The sequence below is a fragment of the Toxorhynchites rutilus genome, chromosome 1 (assembly GCF_029784135.1).
Source record: "Toxorhynchites rutilus septentrionalis strain SRP chromosome 1, ASM2978413v1, whole genome shotgun sequence".
NCBI lineage: Eukaryota > Metazoa > Arthropoda > Insecta > Diptera > Culicidae > Toxorhynchites > Toxorhynchites rutilus.
In genome coordinates, this window is record NC_073744.1 from 152,268,635 (window position 1) to 152,281,725 (window position 13,091).

Sequence of the window (13,091 nt, forward strand, 5' to 3'; positions counted from 1 at the left end):
GAGAATCACTTCATTCGGAAGACAAAATGTCCAAGAGTTATATGATTGTTTAATGATTTAATTTTATTCTATTACTCACCTTCACGCATTTTAACCCTCTACCGCTACCCTCTACTTTTTTATTTATCTAAAAACACCTACTCCACTTTGATCTCGAATTTCCGACTTACAACATAAAATACATCTAGTAGAAAGCTGCCAGCATAAAAACAATGTGTGTATGTGTATGATAGATGAAAATATTCTAAAGACGTTCTAATGGGAGTGAACATTGAAAATAATGCCTGAAAAATTTGAATAGACAATCCGCGAAGCCTGCTAAAGGCGGGCTTGGGCTGTAGAGGGTTAAGGAGAGACCCGACTCGTGAATTTGGAGCACTTTCTTTTCTTTTTGCTCCCATTCTTCTTCCTACTCCCTTTCTTCCTATTCTAGAACAGGAGAAGACCTACTATTCGTTTTTTCTTCTTCGCTTATCCTTATTTTTTTCCTTTTAATAATTTTCGTCCTATTTGTTTCTGTCTATTTTTTCCTCTTTTTTCTATTCCTGTTCTTCTTTTTTCTTTTTTACTTCTATTCACTTTACTCGTATTGTTTTTATTATCATTTTTCTCCTTTTAATTATTCTTCTTACGCATATATTTTTTTAATTTTGTTTTTCTTTCTATTCGTGTTTCTCTATGTTTTTTCTCGTCACAGTATTTTTCATTGATCCCATTTTTTACTCCTGTGTGTTTTATGCTTTGAATATATTTTCTTTCCATTTTTTTCTTTTTATTGTTTTTGTTCTTTTTCTTTTCCATTCTAATAATTTTTCTTCCATTCTTTTTCTCCACATGTTTTACTCCCGTTCTCGGTTCTATTCGTTTTCTTCCAATTGGTTTTCTTCCTTTCTTTTTTTTTCATATTATAGTTACTCCCATTCTTCTTCCTATTCATTTTCTTTATAGTATTTTTCTTTAATGACACTGGCATTAGTGTCATTCTGAAATACCCGCCTTCATGTCTTCGAGAAAAAAATGGTTTAAAAGAGGTACGTTTCTATGAACCATACTTAAAGAAAAATATCAAACATATTTGTGGATTTTCTACTATCAGCTACTGTTTTCCCTCGATTTAATTCGTCATTTAATGAATTATTCCTCCAAAATCTGTAATTGAGATTATGGCTTTCTATTCTTTTTCTTTTCATTTTTTCCTTCTTATTGAATTATTATTTATTATTATTGTGTCTCCTACTCTTTTCCGTCTTCTCATTTTTGTTCTTCTTATTCCTTTTCCTATTCCTATTCCTATTATTCTTTTTCTTTTTATTCGTTTTCTTCCTATTACTTTCTTCTATCATATTCAGTTTTTTCTTCTCGTTTTCTATCTGTTTTTTCTTTCATCGATGTTCATTCTATTAGTTTTCTGTCTATTATTTTCCTTCTTAGTTTTTTTTTCTATTACTTTTCTTCGTTTTCTATTTTTATTTCTCTTCAGTTTCTTTTTATTTACACACTTCTTCTTCCCATTCTGTTTTTCCTATTATTTTTGTCTAAATTTTTTTCTTTACATAATGTTTATTCCTATTTGTCTTTTCTCTATCTTCTTTTTCTTCCGATTATCTTTTATTCTTCCTATTTTTCGCAAACAAATGTTCTTTGTTTCTTTCTCTATTTTTCATATTCTATTTACTCCCATTCATTTTTTAATATTCTACTTAGTATTTTTCTTCAATGACACTAGCGATTCTGAGAAACCTCTCACTTTTCAACGAAGTATTTCATGCGTGTTTTTTTATTACTTCGTGTGCAGAAAGTTTTGTTTTTTTTTCAAGCATTGCTACTCTTGCTTGGCCATCAGTTTGTGAATTGAAGAACAATTATTACAATAAAACGAGGAATAATTCTATACACACACATTTATAAGATGAAGGGTGTTCAGATTTTTTAAACGCCCATTTAAAAGAAACTCGTCAAACTACTGTTTAAATAAATTTTGATCATTCAACCCATTAAAGTTGTAGCCTCAAAACAGTTTCGGAATGATATTGTGCACTCGTGCTACCGCTACTTCTAATCATCGAAACACTTCTCAAATTATATCTTTGGAATAGCCTGTAGCGTTTTCAACAATGCGCTTTTATTGTCATTTTTGCTTGTAAAACAACGGCCCTTCCAGGTTCTTTTCATCCAGGAAAAGTCAAACGGGGCCATTTCTGTCGAATATAGATGCCAATGTGAAGTTATAGTATTGTTATTGGCTAAAAATTCACGTGAATTTGTTTTATTCATAACCAACTCACCATCAATCTTTGTCAACATTTCACACACTTCGTTACACTTTAGTTGGGTTTTTTACGCAAAATTGGATAAAGATTCTTCGATTTCTTTTATCAACCGAAGATCGGGTACAGCTTTTCTTGTTCTAAGGGACTTCAACTCGAAGGTCAGTGCTCCGGAGTGGTTAGCGTCATACCTAACATGCCGGGTTCGATTCCCGTTCTGGTCGGCCACTCAAAATACATTCAAGGAGTGTTATTTGGCATAGAAATCTCAACTAAGTATTAAATGAAACAAAAATAACGTAAGAGACGGGGAAGTTCCTCTAGGAACGTTAGTGCCATTCAAGAAGAAGAATAACTTGAAGGTCATTCGTCCCTTAATTTTCAATGAATGAATATTTTGAAAGAACGCCGAATTTTTGTTTGTTTGTGTGTGAGGGATGAGTATAAATATGGAATAGAACCTGACTAGAACCGAGGCGCCTTGAATATGCGCCCGTGCTCTGGAACACATATTCCGTTCAGCAAAAATGCAAGCGAGTGAAAAAGTACTCACAGCTTTCATCTATCTGCTATGACGATTTCCCTAGGTGCTTTTATTTCAGTTCAGTCCGGCAGCAGAAAAGAAATGTGATTTGGAGAAAAGAGTGTGATGCATTGGCGTGTGAGCGAGACCATCCCCATGTCACATCGCAATTACAACGAAATGTATTTCCGAGCGGGCGCCAGCTTATATACAGATTTGTGTCATTTCAGTAGCCTGTTTTCAAAGCAATTCTTAAGCCATTGAAACAAGTTGTCAGCTCAATAATTAACAAGTATAAAACCAAAACCATATAAAATGATAACCATACCATTTCGTTGAGCCGGAACAGAACAATTAACGTTCCAAGAAGGAATGGATTCCTCCTTGGAAATATTCAGCACAAATAATACCCCCCTTTCCAATGACGATCCAATGGGGCATCCGCAGACAAATGATTTTATAACTGCTACTTCCATCAATGTGGTTTCTTCGATATGGTGAAATATCATCTACACCAGGGATTCTCAAAGTGGTCGATACTGTCCGATAGAGCTTGAATACCGGTATGTTCGTCTAATCAAGCTATTTCAGTTGTGCCATTTTTTGGAGTCTTCATATGAGTGCAACTGCTGATCAGATTGTATGAAGAAATATCAGGGGAATATGGCGGGACTTTTCATTTGAATATTTCCAAGTAGGTTTTAAAGGGTTTGACAGAGTGAAGTCTGACGTTGTCATACTTCACGTTCTCGCGCTTGCTCATATTGTGGTCGTTTTCGCACAACTCTCGGTTCAATCACATCAATTCATTTGAATACCGTTCCCCAATGATAGTTTCGTGCGGTTCCAACAGCTCGTAATAAATAACACCGTCCCGATTCGATCGAGCGGTCCTGCATGACCGAACAGTCTCCACGAGCTCTCATTTTTTTGAGTTGCTCAATTGAGCCATTTTTCAATATCCGTAATGATGCGATGACGTTCAACTTGTCTTTTCCCTTGGCTTCAAAACATAAGACACCTAAATTTCTTGCTTTTGAATCATTCCCAAGCCATGTCATCTCATAGAAATTGTGCTTTGGGACTTTTGTTGCACCCCAGTCATAGTTTTTCGAATGAAAGAAGATAATCAACTCTTCCCGCAAATGAAGATTATTTGTTTAAGCTTGGTTCATGGTGTTTTCGATTTATCGGAAATGACATATAACGGGAACATTGTAGCGCATCTAATAATTTAGCCATTGCGCATTCAATCGATATGAAGTTTTGATTGCAGTTGCGACATTTTATTCGAATTCCGAAGGGATTTTTTCCAGTTGATATTTTGCGGGAGAATATTCCCTGATTACTCCTGTTTTTTATTTAAGAAAATAGTTTTGCTCAAGATTTTCCCAATGTTAGGAAGCATTTAGCTCCAGGTGAACCAGAATTTTTCTTCCAGGTGAATTTATTTTTCGCTAATACTCTTCGTGAGAACCAAGAAAAGTTTCTGTTTATACAATAATATATTCGATTCTTTTCTTGTCAGTGAATCGTTCATCGTTTGATCAACAGTTGAAGTTTTAGAATATTTCTTCAATAGTCCTTTTTTGCATGTTAAATTTTAGTTCAACTTCGACAAATTTTCTTCTTTTATTGGTTTTACTAACACCATTGCTATATAACCATTTATATCATCACATCAAACTTTTCTCGATTTTTGTTTGGGGGTTTCAATAATTAATATTTTTACTTTTTATTCCGTTACGTATGCACTTAAAATTTATCTCTTCATTCTACCAACGTTCAATACTAGAACTCATCGTAGTGCTACTTTAAATTCGAACGGTCTTCAAAAGTTTCTTCAATCAATTCATCAGTTATTTTGTGGTGAAATCGGATACTTCGATTAGATTTGCCTAGAATTTGCAAGCGAAAGGTTTATGAACGGACCGTCGCCTGTCATTCGTCCATGAGCACCTTTTTTAAAATTTTAGTTCTGCGATTGAACACTTTTAAGCTGATTCTTCAATAAAATCCTCTGTCAGGATGACTGAAATATTCCTTACCAATATCGCATCAAACTCAGACTCTAGAAGAAAAAAAACAGAATATCGTGAACAATGACTTCGAATACAGTTAAATTGATATCGATTAAAAACAATCCTTTTGGTGACAGACAGAGATCGAAATCCTGTTAAAGCCGAAAACAGGTCCACATTGACATTGACCTTCAGTTAATTTAAACGTTCTAATCTCTGAGTAACTTCCGAACATCCTTGACAAACAGCTTTCGGCATAAATAATTAATCTATACTCGTATAAAAATCTGGGACGCATGAAGCTCCCACATCCAAATAACGCTACCGTCACGCATCGCAACACCTCAACCGGATCGGTGGTGGCTATCTTATGCTCCGAGATGATAGATCCAGCAGCTGTTGGTTGGCATTTGACAGATTCTGTGCTCTGAAACACACCGCCGCACACCTCACGATTGCGCCACAGAGGTACATGCGGCGAGGAGACGTTCGTTTGGTGAAGGTCGTTTGGTTTTTCAAGAAAACGAAAGTTGTGTTCCAAGAGAACTCGTTTCTGTTGTTTTTCCCACCACACTTGCACTCCACTTGCAGGGCAAGCGATCTGACGACATCAATAGATCAAGAATAACCGCTGTACGACTCCTTCCTCCTGACTCCCGACTCCATGCGTCTAGAAACTAACGATCAGAAAACTGGTTTTCCACTGACAACTAATTGGGGCGCAGTTTCTCGGTAGCTTAAAACACTCCGCGCAAGCTAGGAATGTTCAAGAGGTAACAAAGGAATTTTGGAAGATTCAAACCTCAAAAACATCCTCAATTGAACAATCCTAACTGCACAAACGCACATTTGGTTGGGTTGCACTGATCTCACACAACATACGATCTCCGACTGACTCCGGGTCAAACAGAGCCGGCCCGGTACCGGTATCGAACCGAACGAATCCTCAAAGCCCCTCGCCCCTCCTTCCATCCCCACCCACAGAAAATCAACTCCATCATCGACGCCAAGACCCGCCTGGTGGACAAACTGGAACAGGTTAACATCGAGAAGAACAAGCAGCACCACATCGAATCGCCGAAGCCCATCACCAGCTTCCAGACGCTAGTGTCCTCGGTGATCACACCCAAGGTGCAGTTCATCACGCAGAAGATCGGTTCGCTGAGCGGAAGCTTCCTGGGTGGATCTTCGGGCGGTGGTGATAACGGTGGTGATGAGCATGGCAACGGAAGCCCCGCTGCACCCGGCCTAGGGGGTGTTGTGTCCTCTCTGCTGAAGCTCTCCGGCCCGATCCTGTCCGGATCGTCCGGTGCGAACGGTGGCGGCTCTAACTCGGTATCGCTGGGCGATCACGATGATGACGACGAGTAAATCAATCGCTCACCGGGTGAAACAATGTTATTATGTTTTGGATTATGTTATTTATCACCGAGGAAAAACAGGAAAATTAAACAAAAACTGGGTTCCATGATTGTGTTCCATGTGGTACTTGTACCATTCGTGACTCGAAATTAACCGAAAATCATTCTCATTACGCGATCATTCATACGTAAGAAATTATAAGGCAATAGTAGCTGATAGTTAGGGGAGGAGAGGAGAGAGTCACACATAGGTAGGGTTTGATGAAAAATGGAAAACAAACAACAAGAGAAAAAAAACAAAAGAATCTGAAACGATAGCAAGTTTCTAATCAAAACAATTGTAAATATATGTTTGAAAAAATAAAAATTCTTAACAAATTTAATTAACACTGTGTTTGAATGTTTTTGTTACATTTTGTACTAATCCCTGATAGTTTGTAAATATTATGGAAAGTTGTGGATCCGACCTAGTTGCCGATGATCGTTGGTTGACTGTCTTCTGTTTCTAACTTAAAAACTGCACGATGGATGTTCTTCTAGTGTTTATTATCTTGATTACATCAATCGATAACGGTAAGTTTTTATATCTGGTACAAATTATTTCGATAAATGAATTACATCATAGTGTCATCCTTTTCGAGAATTCGTGTTTATCACACATTATTATTTTGATTGGAATTTAAACGCACTCAATTCTAATTTTATTACGAAAATTTACAGATAATCATTCTGAAATGAAAGTTATGCCTTGCGTCTGAAAAAAAAAACACAGAACACATCATACTTAATCTAATATTCAATTTCGGATAAATCGAGCTATTTGTATTAGTATTGATTGTTTACTTCTTCTGGTCAATCCTCAGTTTAAGAACGATTAAGCGCTCGTGTTTTTTCCAAAACTATTCAACTTTTTGTATTTTTCTGTGATGATCGAATTTACAATTGTTCAAGACAACGTTGTGAAAATCATTGTATTAATATTTCCGAAATCCTTGAGTTAAAAATCACTTAAATATGAAGCAGTTGTGTATTACTCGCACAGATATAACGTCGAACAAAATATTCCAGGTTTACAACTTTCTTGCCTCCGCCCATTTCCGGTAAATGTTTTTCGTGCTGTTTGATCATCGAAATGAATAGATACTAGACATCGTACACGGAAACCATAGAAACAATGATCAACTGGTGTTTCCATCATAAAGTTGTTCTCGATTACCGAAGTTTGACTTCGAATTTTACTTATTATTTGTTTAAGGTTATTGCAATTTGCAATATTAAGAAATCGACAGTTCAGATCCATCGAATACTTTGCAACATAAAAATATAATATTACAGTCATTCAATAAAACAAAAATATCGTCGGAATATTTACTCATTTAATCCATACAGAGTTTTTATTCCGAGGATGGAAAAGAGAAATTCTTTGAATGTACAGAGATGAAGTCATTATGTGAGCTATGTGAAGAAGTAAGAGAATACCATGCCATACAAGCTTAATCTATCTTATATCTATATATACAGCTATTCCATGCCAAACCGATATAGTGGTTCTCAGATTTTCGTCAAAAGTGGTAGTTTTGTTCTTTATCGCAAATAATGAGACCCTATTTTTTTTATTTTAACGTGGGACTACGTCTAACCGGAGTATATGGGGGGTAAAATGAAAACCTAAACACAGAACATGCAGGAAAAAATTAAAGATTCCGAATGCTTATAACTCGAACAATTCTTACTGGATCGGAAAGATGTTTCCATCAATTGATAAGGGATATTTCTACGCTTTTATCGCAATTAATAAAATATTATTTTTCATTAGATAAACAATTGAATAACTGTAAAATGTTAAACGTTATCTAAACGCCCTTACTGCCTCATTTTGATTGGCCCGATCTACAGTTTCCCTAACACAACCATCAAAATCAAGCAGCCCTGGGGGAAATCGGCATTGCGAATACATGAAAGTATGGGGACTTTTGTTCTCACCAAAATGTGTTCCCTAACACAGATTTCAAAACCAAGGAGCGTTGCAGAGATCGGCATTGCATATACATGAAAGTCGGGGGTATTTTTATTTCCGACTGAAATGTGTTTCCCTAACACAGACTTTAAATCCAAGAGCGTGGGGAAATTGGCATTCCAAATACATGTAAGTCGGGGGCCTTTTTGTTCCGACTAAAATGTATTTGCCTAACACAGACTTCAAAACCAAGATGTCTGGGCTCTGCAAATAAATGCAAACTTCGAGTACTTTTGTACTCGCTTGCCTTTGTGCAAACTAGAATATGTTTCCTTAACACGGTCTCCTAAACTTAGGAACCTGGGAAAATCGTACAGACACTAGAGACGAATGAACTTTCAAGTTTAAAGCCTCTATAGTATAAAAAGTAGAAGTTGAAGCTGTTGATTCATGCAAGCCGAGGGTACTTCTGCAAGTATTTTCCTAACACGAATTACAAAAGCGGGTACGAACAAAACGCGTTGACTCGGTTATCCATTATTGAATTTAAGCATACCATTATACGGTTATCCATGCTCACTGAATTTCTACGCATACCATTTGATGATTAGGCAAAATGTTGTTAACCATTTGCTGCGATAACGCCTTTTGATTAAGAAATACACCCATACCTCGCTTTACGGCCTAGATTCGTTCCACGAAACTTGGCCGCAAAGCGAAAAGTCGTTTAAAGAATCAATTATTCTAATACAAATCCATACAAATTCAATACGATTAGTTCCAAATTTCTTGAATATGTTTATCATTCAAAATACAGTTTATCTTTTCATTTCTTTTAAAAATACATACATAACAAGTACATATATTTGAACATAAAATAATAACAGACTCCAAAAACCAACAATAACCCATAATCAAAAATGAAACAACTTCATGTTACATAAAATATGTATGTATACAGCAATTCCATGTCAAACCAATATAATGGTGCCAAAGATCAAAACTAACACTTTCCACGAAAATATAGAATCGCTATATTGGTTCGGCATGGAATGGCTGTATATCGACTTCGAAAACAAAATTCTTGCCGCTCTAGCGAATCATTTTAGGCCGTAATATCCAAATGTGCCTTAATTGAAGAGGGCTGTTATAGCGAAATGCAACAGCCATATAGCGAGGTATGGGTGTATGCGTTCGACGTACATGTCAAAATCGAAACTGAGTGCCTGAAGTTCATAAAAAATCAAGCAAATTCGCGGTTCGAGAAGTACGTACACTTGAGAGATGCAAACTTCAGAAGGAAACGTAAAATTGAATAATCTTTTGATAATTCTTCCGTTCACATATTTTGTCCTAGGCATCATGCCAAACGTAAAAGGACTGTCATTACATTTAATTGTAACGGAGGACATTATCTATCACAATGCATGAATTGACCTTACATGGCATTATACAATCTTTTTACTCACAAAGCAAATATATTGAATTCAATCGAATTCGGGAATTGTTTCATTCCATCAAAAATTTAATTAATACAAACAAATGATTGCTAAGCTAAGGTAGCCCACGTCAACCTTGCGGTTATATCACAGATATAACCCACCCTTTTTTTTGGTAGGGTGACCATTTCCATTTTAGGGTGGTCAAAAAACATTTTTTCGCATTTTTGCCAAAAATGATTTTGTCCAAAAAATATTTTTTTTTCCATTTTTTCCACTACAAAAAAAATCATAACTTTTGATCTACTGGACCGATTCAGATGATCGACATATCAAATTAAAGCCGATGAGCTAGTCTTGTTTGAAAAATATTACACTCACAAAATGTATTTTGTTTTTGTAATTAATGATTATATTTGTTTTTTATAGCTTACATCGTTTCAGGACCAAGGGCGCCATATTTTTTTATATTTTTTTCTGAAAGCTGAGGTTTTTTTTTCATACAATATATCCGGATACAAGAGAGGTGTTATTTTTCGTTTTTAAGTTATGATTTTTCAAAGTTAACATGTTTTCAGTTTTCGTTCTATGCGACTAGACTGGATGTATGTGATTATAATCCAATTAATTGGCAAATGTATTATTTTTTTCCAAAAAAGCTAGCTAGTAGACTTTAATTTGATATGTCGATCATCTGAATCGGTCCTGTAGTTTCAAAGTAATAAATTTTTGAAGAAAGTCATTTTAGGGAAAAAAGGAAAAATGATTTTTAGGAACCATCGGTTAACTTTGAAAAATAATAACTCAAAAACGACAAAAAACCGCCTCCCTGGTTTCGAGGTATGTTATGTGAAAAATCCTCAGCTTTCCAGAAAACATATGAAAAAACTAAGGCGCCTTTTGTCCCGAGACTATGAAAACAATAGGAAACAAATACAATCAATAATAACGAGAGCAGAATTCAAATTTTCTGCAGGTAAAGTATTGTTTTCAAAAAAGATCAGGTGATTAGCTTTAATTTGATATGTCGCTCATCTGAATCGGTTTAGTAGTTCAAAAATTGTGGATTTTTGAAAAAAGTCATTTGTGGCAAAATGCGAAAAAATGTTTTTTTTGACCACCCTAAAATAGAACTGGTCACCCTAACAAAAAAATAAAAAATACGGGTCTCATAATTTGCGATAATGCACAAAACCGAGCCCTCTCCCCCTCTCTAAGGGGGGGGGGTCTGTCATACAAAAGAAACACAAATTTTTGCATAACTCGAAAACTAATCATGTAAATGGAGCCAAATTTGGTATATAGAGGTTTTAGGATGCAATAAATATTTCTATGGTATATGGCCTCCCCCTCTCTAAGGCAGAGCTGCCATTCAAATGAAACCAGTGTTTGGATTTCGATCAAAATCGAATGATACACAATGTGTCATGCAAGTAAACTCTCACGAACATATAATCAAATATGAGAAGATCATTCAGATACTTGTATGAATGTCAGTAATCACTTGTGTAATATTTAGTGATTAAACTAAGAGAGGAACGAAGACTGTTGATTGCATATCTGTATCAAACATCGCATACCATTTTCGAAGCCTGCATACAAGTTTGAACCACATATATCGTCCCATTTTACTATAGCGAAACCCACTGCACAGAAAAGTGCAAAGCAATAAATGATACAAGAAAAATTACGTCAGAAAAATTACGCAGCGAATGGGAAAAGAGATAAAACGCGAGAGTTTTTGCTTCTCACTGGAGCGGTGTTGCTAGTAAAACTATGCGGTCTATATGAATATACATATTAGGCTGTCAAAAAAGTCCTGCGGTATTTTTTTTGAATTTTCATTTGTTCATAAAATTAGTTACAATCATCTGTTTTAAGTCAAATATGCGCCGTTTTGTTCGTTGACTTGTTCCCAACGAGATGCCAACTTCATAATACCCCTGTTATAGAAGCTCGCTTCCTTATTGGCAAAAAACTCGGATAGCCAATTTTCACAGGCCTCTTTTGTGGCTAACTTCTGTCTACCTAGCTCGTTCGCAATGGACAAAAACAGGTGGTAGTCACTTGGTGCAAGGTCCGGACTATACGGCGGATGCAAAAGAACCTCCCATCCGAGCTCCCGGAGCTTCTGGCGCGTCACCAAAGAAGTGTGTGGCCTGGCGTTGTCCTGATGGAAGACAATGCGGCCTCTGTTTATCAAAGATGGCCTCTTCTTCATGAGTGCTACCTTCAAGCGGTCCAGTTGTTGGCAGTACAGGTCCGAATTGAGCGTTTGGCCATAGGGAAGCAGCTCATAATAGATTATTCCTTGACAATCCCACCAAACACACAGCAGAACCTTCCTGGCCGTTAATGAGGGCTTGGCCACCGTCTGAGCCGCTTCAGCGAGCTTCGACCACGACCGTTTGCGCTTCACGTTGTCGTAAGTGACCCACTTTTCATCGCCAGTCACCATCCGCTTCAGAAACGGGTCGATTTTGTTGCGATTCAGCAGCGATTCACATGCGTCGATACGGTCAAAGATGTTTTTCTGCGTCAACGTGTGTGGCGCCCATACATCGAGCTTCTTTGTGAATCCAAGCTTCTTCAAATGGTTAATAACGGTTTGATGACTTATCCCCAGCTCTTGGCCGATGCTACGGCTGCTACTATGCCGGTCTTTCTCGGCTAATTCAGCGATTTTGTCGCAATTTTCGACGACAGGCCTTCCGGAGCGTGGCGCATCTTCGACGACCTTTACACCAGAACGAAAACGTTGGAACCATCGTTGTGCGGTGGAAATGGAAACTGTATCGGGTCCATAAACTGCACAAATTTTATTGGCAGCTTGAGATGCATTTTTGCCTTTGTCATAGTAGTACTGTAAAATATGTCGGATTTTCTCTTTATTTTGCTCCATATTTGCGACACTATAACTCACGAACGACTTAACCAAACAAAACACTGTCAAGGACTATATTATAGCGCGCAAAAATACCTTTCCAACAAGCTATAGTATGACTCGATACAATGAATACAACTAGAACTACGCGCTTACAACGACACCTCGCGGAAATACCGCAGGACTTTTTTGACAGCCTAATATTTCAAGGGATAGCGGCGTTAAAAATGGAAAATATAATCTGACTACCCTCCCTTAGCCTCTATCTAGCTAAATAATCATATAGTTTGCACTCTCTGAGACTTAAAAATCAGGATCTGCTACATTAGCTGAATATGAATCTTTCGCTTTGCGTGGTCCGTACGATCCTGTTGTTTCATGATGCATGGAGAGGTCGGTATGCATATGTTAGAGGCCAAGAAGAAAATAAGCTTTCTGACCAAAAGCGTATATGATAGCTTTGCTTGCATGCTAGTGTGCAATAAAGTGCGAGCCGATGCAGAGTTGTCTCGTTCTCTTTTGTGTCGTGATTTGCAACACATAACAACAAAAGAATACCGCTGGGGGAAATGTTTCCTGAAAGATCATATTTGAACGAACGAAAGCGATTTTTTCAATGAGTGGTTCATTTGGCAAACA

At 36.9% G+C, this 13,091-nt stretch overlaps 1 protein-coding gene across 6 annotated transcripts in view; it reads left to right on the top strand.

Annotated features, from left to right (window-relative positions):
• The window catches only part of LOC129762354 (uncharacterized), a 47,260-nt gene that overhangs the window by 25,769 nt on the left and 8,400 nt on the right, over window positions 1-13,091 (top strand). For 5 of the 6 annotated variants that reach the window (XM_055760564.1, XM_055760563.1, XM_055760562.1 and 2 more), the window contains one exon: window positions 5,796-6,506. The exons of the other annotated variant lie outside the window; for it this stretch is intronic. In XM_055760564.1, the coding sequence (XP_055616539.1) occupies window positions 5,796-6,182 (387 nt within the window). In that variant the 3' untranslated portion in view covers window positions 6,183-6,506. Of the gene's footprint in view, window positions 1-5,795; window positions 6,507-13,091 lie in introns of those variants that run through there. 6 annotated transcript variants of the gene reach the window in all.